The 18708-nt window shown below is 49.4% G+C and overlaps 1 protein-coding gene across 1 annotated transcript in view; it reads left to right on the forward strand.

The window, feature by feature from the left end:
• The window catches only part of LOC119393149 (ATP-dependent zinc metalloprotease YME1L), a 232881-nt gene that overhangs the window by 89050 nt on the left and 125123 nt on the right, over positions 1-18708 (forward strand). The window contains 1 exon segment of the mRNA XM_049416127.1: positions 16874-16964. Within this exon segment, the coding sequence (XP_049272084.1) occupies positions 16874-16964 (91 nt within the window).

Consider the following 18708-nt stretch of genomic DNA (forward strand, 5'->3'; position numbering starts at 1 on the left):
TGCGAGAAATATTGGTAAACCCACAAAGGCTTAGTAAAAAAAACACCAGTTATAGCGTCAAAAAAATAAAAAATGTACATAAGCTTAGTACATCAAGCATCTTAGAGAGAGTCAGTACTCCTGAAATGGTCACACACAGAAAACAACATAAACATGTCCTCTGCATCAGAGTTCTTCAATCATACCAGTTGCGAAATTTCGTTCCAAAATCCAGACATGCCCATGGACAAATTTTTGGATGATAGCAAGATGACGTGCCACCTGGGAATGACAACAGGAAACACACTGTGCATTGACACAATTGGTGCAGTCTTCGCTGTCATTGCACGAGTCACCCCAGCAAGAATTATGAGAAGTACTTTCAAGAAAGGTTGAAGAATTAAATGGCTGCAGTGTTGTCTGCAAAATGTAAACCACTAAATGTGAACACATGGCTTGTTTCATCAATGCGGTATCACTTGCGGGCTTGTGCAACGCAACATACAAAAATACCATTTATTAGCTTGTTTTTCCATGTACAGGTGGTGCTGCAATCGGGAGACCTCTAGAGTGCCTCGATGTCCTCCTCGCCCACCGCTCCGTAGGGAGTGGAGACAACCGCGTCGTCTGCTACGGCGTCCGCCATTTTCACGCCGGCTCCGATCTAGGGGCGCATTGACGGCGCGCGTGTGAGCTGTTTGCAGGCTGTATGGAGGCTTTGCGTAGACTATAATACTCCGGAAATGCATTAATGTGTTATCATGGTTTATTAAATCTTATTTTTGATAGTTTACTGTCTAACAGCACTATAAAATTCGCCGCTTCACGCGATGATGTGCTGCTGCCTGAAACCACCTTTAAACGCCCTGTGACCGCTTGTTGGCGTGATAGCTTATTTACTTCAAAACGAAAACGGTGTCGTTTGACACCGGCTGATCTTGCTCTGCGACTGTAAAATAACGCGTTGCTTAGGCTTTAGTGTAGAGCAATGGGTAACTGAGGTTCGAATCACCATATTACTTGGCATTTCCGCTCTTCAGGAAGGTTTGCTCGGCGAAGCTGTGCTGGTTCAAAACAGTCATTATGCAGCAGTGATGATAAAGTTACTTGAGGAAATGTCTACAGAAGGTAACCAATTAATAAATGACCAATGAATACGTGATCGCTGTCAGTGTTTTGATCCAATTGCATATCTTTGTTATCTATTATTTATCATTTAATTGTCACACGTATTTGGCAGAACTCCTGAGGCAAAAGATAATAAGCTAGCAAAATGACAATTTAATAAATTTCAACACGTAAAATAGCCATATCCCTCTCCGGCTCTACTTGACAAGCGAAGAAAAAAAAAACAATATACATCACAAAGAGAAACGAAAATGTCTCAATTGTGCCTAATACACCAACACACGATTTCAATGTTCACTGCAGGCTCACTCCTGCACATGTCTTGCTTGCATGCCTGTTAGCTCCCTTCGCCGCGACTTGACGCAGGTGCACGTGCAGCCTCAGCCTCGCGGAGTTTGAAATTAGCAGCTTTTCCACAGCTTCTTCGTGTCGCTGACAGCATCCTGCCAACTTCGGCCGTGGAACCTTGTTTAGGTATGCAGTCACAACCTTCAGGGGTGATTTCATTGAAAATACGCTCTCGGTCCAACCGGTAACACATTACTATAATTAGAGAAGACAGCGCGCAGCATGGCGTCCCAGCCTCTTGGCGTACGAAAAGAAACAGCTTCGGTAGTCTTCCACGTCACGTGCAAGTTTGCATGCGTTGAGTACGAATTAGGATTCCAAACCCTATTTCTAAAACTGGTACAGACGCGCGCAGAACTTTACAATGGGATTTGTTTTCTGAATGCTTTACGCTCACAGCTAAGAGTTAGCGTAACTTGTAAATTACTTCGTACGCTGTCTCTCATCAAGAAACATCCTCCCGAATGCGATGTATAAGGGAAGGTCTTTCAGTCACCACCCTCGTGCTACAAAAATATTGCAGGATAAACAAATATTTTGGAGGAATTGCGTAATACTCACAGTTCACAGGGACGAGGTGTTAGGCTGCCAATTATCGCGCTTGATCTTAGCCACCGAGACAGTTCTCCTTTTTGGGTCCCTCGGAAAGTTGAACAGTCGCCAACCATTGCTTGAGTGGTTTGAGCACAGTGGCACACAGCCAGTGACGTAGGCAGAAATGTTTTTCGGGGGGGGGGGAGCACCTTTTTGATCTGATATAGGGTCTGTGCAGATAAGTGGGGTAGAGTTTCAGATTGTGTTCTGTATCCCATGGGAAAAAAGTTCTTGGGGGGGGAGGAGGGGGGCACGAGCCCGGTGTGCCCCCCCCTTCTGGCTACGCCACTGCACAAAGGAGCCAGGCATTTCGCATGAAAGCGCTCAAAGAACGCCGTAGTTAAACCCGCATCAAATTCCTGCCGACTACCGCCACGTTGTAGCCGCATCTCGACACGCGTGCTTGGCGTGAAAATGGTGGCCAGCACTACGAAAACTGGTTTTGGCGACAGGAGCTCAGTCAAAGGATGTCTCCACTCTATACGGAGGGGCGGGCGAGGAGGACATCGAGGCACTCTAGAGACCTCCGCGATTGTGACCAATGATGCGTCCACATTTTCATACACAGAGCTTATGTGCAGTTTTCTTAAGTGTATGATTGAAGAACTCTGCGTAACATCCTTGCTAAGGAATGGTTTTACATTGTGTTCTATTGGGCAGAAGGAGGGGTTAGTATTTCATGACATGACCAGGTGAGTTGTCCATCATGTCAGGTCGGTCTTAGAGGTGCAGCCGAGTCTTTGTCCTTTGTTCAGAATCTCTCTTTGAGCTCAGAACGTCCAACTCTGCTGGTTCCTTCTCAATGCTTGGTGTCGATAGCCCTGTGGATCATCGTCCCCTTAGTGTGAGAGTCTCTACTGCAGTGTTTCTCAGCCATGAATTTTCGGGGTCCCTTGTGGACCGGTGGAATAGATGAGGGACCCCTTGCGGTGAGAGAAAGAAAAGTGGGGGGAGGATCACAAGACAGCACGCAGCGTGAAGTACGTGGCTTTTATCTAAAAGAGTCTCCGCGGATCCCCCTGGTTTCTGCGGAACCCCATTTGAGAACCACTGCTCTATATTACCTGGTCCAGAAATTTGCGTTGTCACTTAAAAATCATAGGTCCTACAAGAGAATCGTCCCTGGATCTATCATCAGGCAGTCTTGTTTCCTTGGTCGGATGGTTCACATAACATACTTGCATAAGTAGAGAATTAGCACACCTCCTGTATTGCACACCTTGTTTTGTTCCAAACTGTCTAGTTCACTCGAAGACTAGAAAAGTGGTCATTTTTTTCAGAGGTGAGAATAGCTAACTGACTGCAAATGTCTACATGCCATCATTTGCACAATTCAGCGATACCAAGTGTAAAGGTGCCAGTAATCATCCACACTGAATTGTAGGCAACTTGAAGTCTTACAGTTTCTGGTAGCCTCGATACTCACTGGAGTCGAAGACCACCACGGGTTCAGGCTTAGTGAGCCACAGGGCCGCGTCCACCTTTACCTGCTCACGTGTAGCGCACTGATCCGCGCGCGCTCAGCTAGCAAAGGCGTTGAGCGCCGCGCGGCAAAACACACAGTGTTCGATGTAACAACACACACACAAACACTTTATTTACCTTTGGCGGCACCTCAACACACAGCACACGTCCGCTTCCGGGACGCGGGGAAGCAAAGTGCTTCCCGTGCGAACGGTACACCAAGGGGGATCTGTGAGCACATGGCAGCTGGCAAAGGTGAGCTTTGACACGCCGCTCAGGGAAAGGTCCCTCGTGGCTATGCTGCGCACTCTTGAGATGACCACTGGGCCTGGTCACGAGAGCTAGGGCAAATCTCTGTACGTGTGGGCCTCCGGGAAGTGCGGCTCGGCGTAGTACGACCACACACGAGCACTAGGCACCGCTCTTTAGCTTAATGTACGGAACAGGAGCTAACACTCGGGCAAACATGCCCGCCGAGGATGCCGAAGCACCCAGGCAGGCTACAGTTCGGCGATTCCCAAAGGGGACGTCAGACCAGAAGGAAACACGTGCTTACCTAGCACCCTCCGAGGAGAGAGAGAGAGTTCCAGTGCACACGTGCCTCAGTCCCGCTGAATCTCGCAGCTCTGAGACCGCGCGCAGCGCCACCGCGAGAGCCGGCGCTTAGCTCAAGATGGTGCCACTTGCCGTCGCGGGAGAACGGGAGAGGAAAGAGAAATGCCCGTGTAGAGGCTTTGGGTGCGCCTTGGATCCCCACAAAGTGGACAGACTTGTTTGTGCTAATCCGGCATGCAAGTATGCACATGCTAGGAATGCACACATGCTTGTTTTTGTGGGAGAGCCAGATTAGTTCCACTACTTGTCGGTTTCCTTTTGCAATTTTCCGTTTATTATTGCACGCTTCTCTGCAGAGAAAAACCAGGCGGTACTCTCCCCATATGAAGAATCTTGTCATTTTGTTCGGGAAACCTGTTGACACATGACGTGTCTTCTTGTCAAAGGGACTCTAAGCTGATTGCGTCCCCCTCTCTCGTCTGCCCTCAAGATCATCGCACAACAGTAGGATGGAACTTTAGAGGTCAACGGCATGTGGTATATCAAAGGCATGCGCCAGTGGGCATGCAATCTAGACTCACGATGCTGGACTGTTGGTGACTTTGCCCACGAAGCCCACACATGAACTGTGATGGTCTGCATCAGCTGTATGCATCTGCCGCTCATCAGAATGAATCGTGAAACTGTTTATGGTGTTCTACTATGGCAGCAGAATTATTGTGAGCTGACAGCTGCCGTGGTGGTGTAGTGGTCATGGCGCTTGGCAACGGACTTGAAAGGTGCAGGTTTGATCCCAGCTGTTGCAGATGTGCACCTAAGTTGAAGAACCCCAGGTGGTCGAAATTTTTTTGCCCTCCACTACGGCTGCCTTAATCGTGTCACGGTTTTGGCATGTAAAGTCCCAGAATTGTTATTGTTCTTATTGTGAGCTCCTGATACACCATGTACAATGCGTGCATTTTTTTTAGCAGTGATCAACGGTTGCAGTAAGCGCTGGTAGCTCTGCGCTGTGTCCAAAAACAAGGTTATGCTGTGAAACAGAAATGCATACAAATGCCCCACATGTTTGATCCATGACACATTGTTTTGCTCCAAAATGAAGTTACAGTGATAAAGGTTTGGAAAAACCACCATGCACACGAGTGGCAGGTGTGGTCGTGTACTGAGACTGTGTATTTTTCGTTGTGACCAGGGGAAGAGAGCTTGCAGTGAGCATCGGTGGCAATGCGCTGCATCTGAAAACAAGATCCCACTTAAGTGGAACAACTGCCCCTAACATCTCTCACTAAATGGAACTCTAGTTAAATGGAACATATTTTTTATCGTTTAACGAGATTCTACTGTACTTAGTGTAGTGAAGAGAGAAGGACGACGAAGCACACGAGCAAGCAAGCATGCAAGCTGCACTGTCAATAGTAGCATCGGACATGAGCTCGCGCTTGCCCGGATTTTGGCTGCTTGATGCCTGCCGCTCTCCAACGCCCTACTCTTGATGTCTCTCGACTTTCCATGAAGACTCGACAATAAGCCACGTCGCAATTGTCCCCGATGAATAGCGGAGCTATCCTGGCGACTTAAGGCGTTGACAAGATAGTGGGGTCATAATATGGCTTGATGCGAGACAGCGTGGACGATTTCTCAGCCACGCCAGCGCAAGTCGTCAGATGGTGTCAAGGGCTCGGTCTCGTAATTGACCGGAGAAGTCCGAGCAAGAATGCGGTAGGGGGCCCTGATATCGGGCCAGTAACTTGGAGGAAAGCCCAGGAGTGTTTGGCGGGACGCAAAGCCAGACGAGGGCACCTGTCTTGAAAGCAGCAAGAGGTCGGTCGTCATCGCGCCTACGCTTCTGGCGACCTTGGTCTTCTGTCGTAAATGAACAGGCCAGCTGTCAGCAACCTTCTGCATACCTGGCAACGTCGGAAATTGGACTGTACTCACATGTGTCAGGTGTGTAAGGAAGCATGGTGTCCAGCATGCATGATGGCTCGCGTCTGTATAAGAGAAGGAACGGTGAGAGTCCTGTGGTCGCTTGCGTAGCAGTGTTGTATAAATATTGTCACACTTATGATGACAACCTTGCGTTGTTCTGCGCGTTGGGCTGGTTAGGCCAAGAAGCGGCTCAGTCCGAACTTCTTTGTCCTCTTCTACCCGTGGGTGCTCACACAACCATGTGGCATTAGTCCCCCCTTTGAAAAGCATCGACTCGATGCTTGTAAAAGAAAAAAAAATAACTATAACACGCGCAGACGCAGAGAACCAGAGACCGAGTACCAGTAACCGCAGGGAAAATAAGATGACGCACCGACACTTGCGCCATGTGCAAACAGGAAAATACAAAGAAGACAACCACAGGAGTCACATGGTAACAGAAGTAGCGCGAAAGCACAAGGGCTACTGTGTGTAGTACGGCTTGAGTCGTACGACGTGCACGGTTTCGGGCCGAAGCTGTCGACGTGAAGACACTGCACCGTCCGGAAATACTTCATAGGTGAGGTCACTGACACATCGGAGAACCTTGTATGGTCCGAAATAGCGGCTCAGAAATTTTTCAGACAAGCCTGGTCGTCGGATAGGTGTCCATACCCACACTCGGTCGCCAGGGTGGTAGGCGACGTTTCGACGGCGAAGGTTGTAACGTCGTGCATCTGCGTCTTGTTGGTGACTGATGTTTACGCGAGCCACTTGACGAGCTTCTTCGGCGTACTGGGTGTATTGCTCGGCGTCTGGAGCAAGTTCATCGCTATTATCGCATGGAAGCATAGCATCAAGCATGGTTTGCACGTTGCGTCCGTAAATAAGGCGGAAAGGTGGAAATCGCGTTGTTTCCTGCGTTGCTGTATTGTACGCAAATGTGATGTATGGCAAAATCTCGTCCCAGGTTTTGTGGTGTACATCCACGTACATTGTGAGCATGTCTGCTATGGTCTTGTTAAGTCTTTCCGTCAGTCCATTTGTTTGTGGATGGTAAGCTGTTGTTTTTCGGTGACTTGTGCAGCTCAGTTTAAAAATGTCTTCCATCATTTGTGCCGTAAATGATGTCCCTCTGTCCCTAATCACACATGACGGCGCGCCATGCCGCAGGACGATGTGGTGCACGAAGAACTTCGCGACTTCAGACGCCGTGCCGCGGGGTAACGCCTTTGTCACGGCATAACGGGTCAAGTAATCGGTTGCCACTATAATCCATTTGTTTCCAGTGGACAACAAAGGGAAGGGCCCTAGAAGGTCCGTTCCCACAAGGTCGAATGGAGTCCACGGTGGTGCAATCGGGTGGAGAAGGCCCGCGGGTTTCACAGGGGGCGTCTTGCGACGCTGGCACTCGCGGCAGCCTTGCACGTAGTGGTGTACGCTAGCCGATAGTCGTGGCACGCAAGGAGGACGTCATCACGCATGTCGACTGGGACAACGAGGAGAAAGGCTTTGTCACTACCTCGCGCATTTTTCTTGTAAAGGATGCCCCTTCTAAGACAAAATGATGACAGCTGGCAAGCAATGTGTCGAGGAACGTGGGAGTTTCAGCCTTCTAAGGAATCGTTAACAGGGCGCAATTCTTGATCTGCTCGCTGTCTTGACATGAAGTCAGAATCACTGACTGCTCCGAGAAAAGCATCGGCCTCCTCTAAGTCCATATCGGGATGCCCCACAGGTGCTCGAGAAAGCACGTCAGCATCTTCGTGTTTGCGCCCAGACCTGTACACAATCGTGATGTCGAACTCCTGCAAGTGCAAGCTCCATCGAGCGAGACGGCCAGACGGATCTCTGAGATTGGCCAGCCAGCACAGCGAGTGGTGATCAGTCACCACTTTGAAGGGACGGCCGTAGAGGTAAGGTCGGAACTTTGCCATCGCCCACACGACTGCGAGGCATTCCTTTTCTGAAGTAGAGTAGTTGGCCTCGGCTCGGGAGAGTGTACAACTGGTGTAAGCGATGACATACTCAGCGCCGCCATGTCGTTGTACAAGGACAGCGCCAAGTCCGACGTTGCTGGCATCTGTGTGTACTTCAGTAGCAGCGTCCACGTCAAAATGGGCTAGAACAGGTGCTGTTTGCATTCGCTGCCGTAACTCTGCGAAAGCTGCCTCTTGTTCTGTAGTCCAGGCAAAGGGTACATCATCTCGGGTGAGTCGCGTGAGCGGTTCGGCCATCTTCGAGAAATTGGCAATGAACCGATGATAATAAGCACACAAGCCGAGGAAACGTCGCACTGCTCTCTTGTCTGACGGAACAGGGAAGGCGGTGATGGCTGCAGTTTTCTCCGGATCGGTCCGAACTCCATCCGCACTCATGACATGTCCCAGGAATTTCAGCTCTCTTCATACCCGAAATGGCATTTCTGGGGTTTTAGCGTGAGTTCAGCAGAACGAATGGCTTCCAGAACCATTCTTAGGCGCTTGAGATGTTCTTCGAAGCTCTCAGAGAAGATAACCACATCGTCGAGGTATACAAGGCAGCTTTGCCACTTCAAGCCAGCGAGAATGGTATCCATCATCCGCTGGAAAGTGGCTGGAGCAGAACAGAGGCCGAAAGGAAGAACTCGGAATTCATAAAGCCATCTGGAGTTACAAATGCTGTCTTTTCTCGGTCTCGCTCATCAACCTCTATCTGCCAATAGCCGCTCTTTAAATCGATCGATGAAAAATACTTGGCGTGTCGCAACCTGTCGGAAGAGTCGTCGACCCATGGAAGCGGGTAAACGTCTTTCTTTGTGACGCTATTGAGCTTCCTGTAATCAATGCAGAATCGTAGCGTTCCATCTTTCTTCTTCACTAAAACAACTGGCGAGGACCACGGGCTCCTGGATGGTTGAATAACACCATCGTCGAGCATCTCCTTTACCTGTGTCTGTATAGCTTCGCATTCTTTAGCAGAGACACGGTAAGGTTTCTGTCTGATTGGGCGAACATCATCGGTAATAATTCGGTGCTTCGTGAGGGGCGTTTGACCGACACGAGACGAAGAGGCGAAGCAAGATTGAAATTCCTTCAAAAGGTTGTGAAGTGCGGCCTTCCTCTCGTCCCAAAGCTTCGAATTGACGTCGATGTGGTCCAGAAACCTGTCACCATCATTAATTTCCTTGGACACTAAGCACTCTGTGACGTCAGCTACAGGGTCTCCATAGACCACGGTGGTGCCGCAGTAAAGATGCCGGTGCTCGAAGTTGAAATTCGTCACAAGTATCTGTAACCGTCCGTCACAAACACGCACAAGGCTTCGGGCTGCGCACACACCTTGAAGCAGCAAAGGTGATAGGTTGCTCTCGGCGACCGCGTCACCATCTCGGAGATCTTCACAAGTGACCTCTATGAAAGCAGTCGCTCGTGGTGGCAGCGTCACGCTTTCGTCAGCAACATGCAGTGCAGGTCTACAACAGCTATCGGTGTCTTGATCTGTTGCCCATTGTTGTTGCCCGTTGCGTCGAGAAGGTCACCATTCGTTCGCGGAGATTTATAATCGCGCCGTTCTCACGAAGGAAGTCCATGCCGAGGATGAGCTGACGAGAACAGTCGCGGAGGACGAGGCAGGTCACCAGAAATGTTGATGACGAATTTTCACTCTTGCGGTACAGCGACCCAATGGTGTAACAACATGTCCTCCAGCTGTGCGAATACGTGTTCCATTCCAAGGCGTCATCACTTTCTTAAGACTAGTGGCCAATTTTTCACTAATACTAATTGAATAGTCTGCACCCGTATCCACCAATGCGCTGACCTGAAGACCGTCTATCAGCACAGGAATGTCGAGCGAGACTCGGTCACTGTGTTCAGATGTAGATTCCGGCGTTTCTCTGGCACTGCACTCAAACGGGGATTTACTGTCCTCAGCGTTTTGCGCAAGCGTCGATGGGAGGTCTTCCGCACTTTGAGTCGCAGCGACCTCACCCCCGAAGGTCGCTGCCTTCAGTTTTCCCGACGAGGGCTTGGCGAGCGTCCCCGTGCCGTCGCCCCGAAATGTGGCCCAATGGCTGCGGGTCGCCGTGGAGATGGAGACCGCGATTGACGTCGTGCGAAGGGTACACGTTGCTGGGCGAGGTATTCTTCAATTTCCCTTGGCCTCTGACCAACTTGGGGACAAGGCGAATCAATGGCGAAAGCGCCCAGTCCCAGCTGTCGGTACGAGCCTTCGCGGTAGATGTGACTGGCCTCACCGCAATGGTAGCAGAGAGATCTTCTATCCGACGTACGCCAGAGATCAGACTTCCGCGTAGGTGCACGGCGACCGTTGATGTCCAGACCAGCGTGTGCTGATTGAATCGCAACTGGCGGCATCATCTGGATCGGGACTGCGGGGCTAGCGACCGGCAAGGAAGAGACCGGCATGTGCAAGGCTTCGGCATACGTACGGCTCCGAATATCAGTGGACACAGGAGCCGGTTCCACATTGGTAGGCATCGGTTGATAGTGAAGGTTGTGCAGCACCTGCTGGACCTCGTCCCGGATAACATAGGTGACGGAGCCTACCTCTGGTTGTCTCGGCCCATACAGCTGCTGCATTTCTTCGCGGACGACAGAGCGAACAATTTCGCGAATCCATTCAATGCTGTTGCCCCCAAGGGTGGCGTGACATTCGGGAGACGATGCGGTATTCACTTGCCGGTCGAATAGGGCGGACCGCTGATGAAGTACTTTCTCCATCATTGCGGCTTCAGTCAGAAACTCGGCTACACTCTTTGGAGGACTCCACACCAGACCAGCAAAAAGCTGCTCTTTCACACCTCGCATAAGATAGCGCAGCTTTTTTTCTTCTGGCATTGCAGGATCCGCCCACTTGAAAGGCGGTGTCATGTCCTCCACGTACATCGTGACAGTCTCGTTCAGCATCTGAATGCGTGCTTGCAGTGCACGTTCAGCACGTTCGCGGCGGTTGGGGCTCCTGTAGGTCTCCAAGAGGCGATGCTGGAACTCGCGCCAAGATGTCAGGACATCATCTCTGTTCAAGAACCATGTTCGGGCGCCGTCCTTTAAGCAGGAATAGACGTTGCGGAGCTTTGCAGCGTCATCCCAGTAATTGATCGCTGCGACACATTAAAACTCACTCAGCCAGTCATCCACATCTTCAAACAGCTCTCCGTGAAAGGGACTAGGCATCAGCGGATTCTGAACGGTGCAGTAGATCGGCGTGGAAGACGTAGGAACTTCCATGGCGGCTTGAGGTGAAGTCATAGTCACTGTGTCAGTAGGCTGTTCCGGTGCCTCCGGTGGTAAGCCTCGTTGGCGGCGGCTTGCTCTGTGAACTGGAGTGTTCACAGGCACAGGGCTTGTGTTCCGGCTACCAGGTGGGGTCTTGTGCATGGGGTGAGTCGTGAGTCGTCGTACCCAGCTCCTCCACCAATCTTGTCACACTTATGATGACAACCTTGCGTTGTTCTGCGCGTTGGGCTGGTTAGGCCAAGAAGCGGCTCAATCCGAACTTCTTTGTCCTCTTCTACCCGTGGGTGCTCACACAACCATGCGGCAATATGTCACGAAAGGAAGGATAATATCCCAGTTGGTCTGGTCTGATGCGGTGTACATCATCAGCATATCACCGAGAGTGCGAATAAATTGTTCAATTAGGACATTGGTTTGCGGATCGTATTCGGTCGTCATGTGGTGAACGATGTTGCACTGAATGAGCAATGCTTAAATAGCTTTGGACAGGAAAACACATCCTTTGTTGCTCAAAAGTTCGCGTGGATTGCCGTGGCGCAGGACGAAGTTGCGTAGGATGAAAAACGCAACTTCTCTGGCTGTCGCTGTGGCCATAGCTGCAGTCTCTGCATAACGCATGAGGTGGTCTACGCCGATGATGATCCATCTGTTCCCAGAAGTGGTCGAGGGAAGCGGGCGGTATAAATCAATACCAACGCGGTCAAATGGATGCGCCGGGCACGAGAGAGGCTCAAGTGTACCGGCCAGTCGTTGAAGTGGAGCCTTTCTTCACTGACAGGCGGTACAAGTGCAGATATACTTGCACCCAAATGAATACATTCCGTGCCAATAGTATCGCTGATGTAGGCAATTGTAGGTCTTAAGAACGCTGGCGTGAGCGCTTTGCGGGTCGGTGTGTGCACATTTCTGTGAGCATGTGGCGAGGTATCACAAGCAGCCACTTCCAGCCATCAGACGTGTAATTCCACTGATAGAGGAGACCATCTTGAATAGCAAAATGGGGCGCTTGGCGACAAAGAGTCCTTGAAGTGAGGTAAGCTGCTGGATCAGCCGGAAAGTCGAGCATGTGGCAAACCCATGCATCCTTGTGTTGCTCCGATGACATGTCTGCGACGTCGATTGGCGACAAGGAAGCTGATGGAGAAGCCATGTCGGACTCTAGCGGTGAGCGGGATAGCGCATCAGCATCAGAGTGCTTGCATCCTGATCGGTAGACAACACGAATGTTGTAATCTTGCAGCCGAAGCGCCCAACGACCGAGGCATCCCGACAGATCTTTCAGCGACGAGAGCCAACATTAAGCATGGTGGTCCGTGACGATGTCAAAAGGACGGCCATAAAGTTACGGACGATACTTAGCCAAAGCCCAAATTATGGCAAGGCTTTCCTTCTCAGTGACCGAATAATTGCACTAGAGTTTCTTGAGAGTTCGACTCGCATAAGCGACGACGTATTCTTTGTGTCCCTGTTTCTATTGAGCCACTGGCGTCAGTATGGATTTTCGTTGGCCCATCAGGGCTGAAGGGACGGAAGTATTGGAGGCGATGTTAGTAAGCACCGTAGTGTTTCGAAAGATGTGACACACTCTCTTGACCAAGCAGACAAGCCATTAGAGGTTGTCAGAAAATTGGTAAAAGGGGTGATGATGGAAGCAAAGTCGTGGACAAATCAGCAAAAATAAGGACACAGCCTAATGAAACTTCAAAGCGTCTTCATGCAAGTGGGCTTGGGGTATTTGGCAACGGCCCGGAGTTTCGCTGGCTCCGGAAGAGCGCCTTCCTTGCAGACGACGTGATCCAGTCTTGTCAACTGGCGTGTCACAAAATGACACTTTTTGTTGTTAAGTTGAAGACCAGCTGAGGTGAGGCACGTCAAAATCTTACGAAGGCAAATAAGGTGAGTAGGAAAATCCCTAGAAAAGACTACAATGTCGTCAAGGGAGCAAAGGCAGGTGTGGCATTTGTAGCCACGAAGTATGTTGTTCATCATCCGTTCGAAAGTAGCCGGGGCACTGCACAATCCAAATGGCATGACGCTTAACTCACAGAGTCCATCAGGAGTGACGAAAGCAGTCCTTGCACAATCGGTGTCAGCCATCGGTACTTGCCAATAACCCAAGCGTAAATCTAAAGACGAGGAATATTCTGCTCCTTGTAAGTAGTCGAGAGCATCATCGATGCGCGTCAGCAGGTACACATCCTTCTGAGTGATCTTATTGAGGCAGTGATAGTCTACACAGAACCTTATTGATCCATCCTTCTTGTGCACAAGTACAACAGGAGAGGACCAGGGGCTCTGGGACAGCTGAATCACTGCGTGTTTAAGCATGTTGTCGACTTGTTCGTTGATAATTTGCTGTTCTGCTGCGGAAACTCGATAGGGTCATTGGCGTAAGGGAGTACGTGAACCGGTGTCGATGTGGTGTGTGACGCTCATTGTGCACCCAAGGTTGGCTGGGTGCAATAAAAAAACGAGTGGAAGTCTTGCAAGAGAGCGAGAAGATTACTGCGATGCGATGGCGGTAGATCGTCGGCAATAGAAGGGTGGAAATTATCTGGGGCTGAAGGGTTGGGAACAGGTGATGTCATGGCGTTCAGCTGAAGGTAGGGTTGGTCCTCAGAGAAGTCTAGGGAACGCAAGAGGTCGACGTCTTGTTCGTGCCCCAAAGATTCCCCGTGAAGCAAGGTAACGGCGAACATCAACGAGTAGGCAACGAACGTTATCGTAGTGCCAGATTTAATCTATAGTACTGCAAAGGGCAGTTGTAAGCCGTGACGACAAAGAAATACTTCCGAGGGGACGAAGAGTGCTGTTCCATCTGGTTTGGTCGTACAGGTCAGTGCTACAAGGCTCCACGTTTTTGGGGGAATATCTGCAACTTCAGCGATGACAAGTTTGTGAGGAGGGTCCGTCGAAAGAGAGGCCTGCAGCGGCGTAAGAGCTACTTCTGCACGAGAACAGTCTATGATGGCGCTATGACTCGATAGGAAGTCCCACCCATGAATAATGTTGTGGGAGCAAGACGGTAGCAAGAAACTCTATCACGTAAAGTGCATCTTGTATGATGACTCGCACAGTGCAAACAGCTGACGGTGCAATGCACTGTGAGCTGGCAGTACGGAGCATTAGTCCTGATGGTGACATTGTCAACTTTATCTTGCGGCACTGTGTCTCAGAGATGACGGAAACGGCACCCCTGTGTCAATAAGCGCTACTGCAGCGGTTCCTTCAACATCCACGTCAATAACATTTTGCGGTGAAACGCATGGAGGACTTGGGCAGTTCGACTTGCATGCAGCTCTTGCCTCCGGAACTGCAGCAATCAGTTTCCCTCCTCTGTAGCTGAGCATCGACGCATGTGTGACAGAGAGCGTTGTCGAGGAGATGATGATCAGCGATTGGAGAAGGATGGTCGATTATCAGCGGTGTACCTGGGTGGTGTGCGTGACGACGAAGGATCAGGCGTGGCCACGGTGTCGAAGAAACAAGGTCGGCAACGGCGGCAGTGGCGAGCGACATGTCCAACGACACCGCAGGCGAAGCAGATGGGCCTGTTGTCCGGTGTTCGCCACATGTCTTGACGGCGGAAAAACGAAGGCTACATCCTCAACGTAGCCCGTGAAGTTCTCGCCAGGTTGCTGCGCTCATTGATGCAAGCGCTGCTCTGCCTTAAGCTTGCGACCCGATGGCCAACCGAAGACGTCCGTAATGGAAGTCTTAAAGACGGACCAAGTGGGAATGTTGCTTTCGTGCTTGTTATACCACAGTTGGGTGATGTCCGCAAGGTAGAACTGGACGTAACTAAGCTTCATTTGGCCGTCCCATTTGTTGCTGGAACTGCACGTTCGAATTTTCACAGCCATTCTTCCACGTCCGAGTCACCTGGGCCGGTGAAGATGGGCGGATCTCTCTGGCAATACACGGTGCCATAGGTGACGTGGACTGCCGAAGGTCCAGACTGAAGAGGTCTCTTTGGCCATGTTGACAATGTGGTCATGAATGGGGGGAGTTCCCGGGAGCGAAGATCCAGGTTGGTACTGGGAATTTACGTACCTCCACCAAATGTGACGTGGTTTATTGATGAGTCTTCAGGGAAAGTCGAGAGACTTCAAGAGTAGGGCGTCAGAGAGTGGCGGGCGTGAAGCAGCCGAAATCCGGGCAAACGTGAGCTCATGTTCCATGCTACTATTGACACTGTGGCTTGCTTGCTTGCTTGCTCGTGTGCTTCGTCGTCGTCCTCTCGTCACTACATTAGATTTAAGTTCACGTTAAAAAACCCCAGGTGGTTCCTTAATGTGACAGTCTGTGGCTGCCAATCTTGCACAGTAGCATACGACACGCTGTGCTATAGAAGGCACGTGATCATTTTTCTCTCACTATCAGGCATGTTGTGTGACGTTCCCATCCCGCAAGCTCTAATAAATGAGTCTACAAGACATGAAGTTTTATTTAGATCAAGAAATACGCACTTTAGAAGTATGGAAACTTTTTTGATCAAGACTGTTCATTAGTCGCCAAGGCAACCAGCTGCCACGCCTTGGTAATCTGGGCAGGGCCTCTCCCGACTTTTTAAAGGGACACTGAAGAAACAATTTTTCGCATATTAGTAAATTACAATTTCATAATACCAAAAGCACCACTCTTACCGTGAGATGATTGGTAAGCGAGAAAATTCGCAAAAAAATATATATATATATGGGTGGTGCCACTGCCTTGAGGTTCCTGCATCAGTTCACTGTGACGTCATATATTTTGAAAACGTTTGATAGAGCCTGCGCGATTGTCCCGGTAAAGATTGTTCACATTGTGTGTCTAGGGGACCTAAGGCTTAATGTAGCAAGTTTCAGAAATTTCATTGAATAGTGGGGCGAAAATACGCAAAAGGCTGCAATTCGTGATGTCGCACTGACGTTCAGGTGCTGAAGTTTTGGCACAAATTCAAAAACGAAATTTTGACTTTCATTTCCTCTTCTAGTAATTGACCAATGATGGCAAAATTAATGACAATAGAGTTCTGAAAGAACAATTTATTTATTTAAACTGATTTAATGTTTCACTTTAGTGAAACATTAAAAGACATGAAAAATGAGAGAAACAACAAGAAAGAGCATTGGCTTACTTCTCATTTGTTGTTGGTACCCGCCACGATGGTGTAGGGGCTATGATGCTAGACCGCTGACCCGAAGGTCGCGGGATTGAATCTCGCTGTGGCGGCCACATTTTTAATGGAGGAGAAATGCTAGAGGCCCGTGTACTTAGATTTAGGTGCACGTTAAAGAACCCCAGGTGGTCATAATTTCCGGAGCCCTCTACTACGCCAAACCCCAACAATTATATTATTATATATCTTGGTGAGTACCTAGCCTACATGCACAGGGGAGTGTGTGTAAGTTTTCTTCTTTAGCTGGTCCAGACATAGCGATAATTGGTTATAATGATGGAACTTTCTGGTTTTGTCAATTTTGTTATAAGCGTGTTGCACTATATATCCGATATCTTGTTCAAACCTGTACCATTAAAAGTAGGCTTGACTGTATGGCTGTTTCCCCTAAGTAGACCCTTGATCATTATCTGCAAGTCAATGCTCTTGTTGGCTCATCAATCTTGGAACAGGCTGGAACCTTATTTCCTGCATTTCACTTTCTCTTTATTCATAGGTTGACGAAGCCAAGCAAGAATTGCAAGAAATAGTCGAGTTTCTCAAGAACCCCGAAAAGTTCTCTTCTCTTGGAGGAAAGCTGCCAAAGGGTATGCTCACTGATTGACCAAGATGCAGCACTCACTGAGCTTGAATGCCCTTTTTTATGCGCCTGCCTTTTCGTATGATTGACAAGGGGGTTGGAAGCACCAAGGGATGCTACGCACTTCCTCAGGTTTCACGGTAGCGTAGCTGCATTTAGAACTACACCAAGACCCACATAAAAAGTTTTTTTTTGTACTGGTTGGTCTGGAGTATGATCCAGAGAAAGGTGGAGTCATAAATCCCTATAACCATCTGTCCTGTGCGATTGCCAGAAGCTTTGTGCCTCAAGTGTACAGTGGGGAATTGCAGCTGGTTGAAAATGCAGCAGCAAGAGCTTGCATCATCTGCATCTGCTGTCTCAACTTTGAAAAGCACTGTGCGATGTAACAATTCAAGGCGTGGAAGCAAACAATTGCGGGCCTCTGTCAAGTCAATGCGTGGATTGTCTATGCCAGGGGTCTCAAACACTGCAGCCTGCGGACCTTTTGCTAGTGGCCTGGCCTGCGCATGATCGTCTTCCTCCCATATTTAAAAAAAGTTTCTTGATAAGTAGATTCATGAGCTACATGGACATGATTGGTATCATGCACATTTTTTGTGAGGCATCCCATGTTGTCATGTGTTGAAACATAACCGTGAAACAAAAACTGCATGTTTCAGAATCGGCATCCAGATTTTAGTCATACTGGAGATCAATATCATTATGTTGTTCGAGTGCTGACGCCAAATTCTCTTCAGAAATGACCCATATATGAGATATAGGAAACGCCGCCTAATGTCAACGTTTAGCTGACATTTTGTACAGACTACCCCAACCCCCTCACTCCACTTCTGCCTTCTTCACTGTCCTGGCCCTTGTGGGACTAAATTTTGTGTCTGCGACCCGCTAGCTAAGGTGATAATAATAATACCTAACTGTTGGGGTCTAACGTCCCATAACCATGATATGATTATGAGAGACGCCGTAGTGGAGGGCTCCGGAAATTTTGACCACCTGGGGTTCTCTAACGTGCACCCATGTCTAAGTACATGGGCCTCCAGCATTTCCTTCCCACCAAAAATGCGGTTGCCACAGCCGGGATTCGATCTTGTGACCTGCGGGTCAGCGGTCGAGTGCCATAACCACTAGGCCACCCTGGCAGGGAGCTAGCTGAGGTGAGTTTGAGACCCTGGGTCTATGCCTTCCAGCCCATCGGGAAAGCAGCAACTGCGCTGAATACTTTGTGTGCCATACTGAACCTGCTGAAACCAGCTACAAAATTTTCACTGTACACAATAAAATGCTTTGGTTCATGGTCTTAAAATAAAAGCAGAGCGCAAGAAAGATATGGCAAGAGAGACAAAAGTACGGGACGTGTGTGCCTGAAGGAATTTCATGTATCGTTCACACATGAGATTCCTTCAGAAGGGCAATTGCAGTTCTTAGATGTGAATCTTTTTTTGTCACACTCCCATGTCTGCTGGACCTATAATCCATGCTCCTGCAAACCTGTGCTGCCGTTTCGGCTCACTCAAAGACTGTAAAGCATGTGAGTGTGTCGCTTAGTTTAGTCCGCTGTCCAAAAGTTTTGCATCCATGTAGCCCTCGGCAGTTTTTATCAACAAGCGCAACAACAGCAGTTGTCAGGTTATCCGGACATTATCCTGGTTGCTACTGTGCAGTCATTGCTGCAGAAGGTAAAAGGCATGGGCAGTGGGAAAGCAACACAGAAAAGCGATAAGAGGTCAGGGGTGATACCGCACATCCAC

The sequence above is a fragment of the Rhipicephalus sanguineus genome, chromosome 5 (genome assembly GCF_013339695.2).
Source record: "Rhipicephalus sanguineus isolate Rsan-2018 chromosome 5, BIME_Rsan_1.4, whole genome shotgun sequence".
NCBI lineage: Eukaryota > Metazoa > Arthropoda > Arachnida > Ixodida > Ixodidae > Rhipicephalus > Rhipicephalus sanguineus.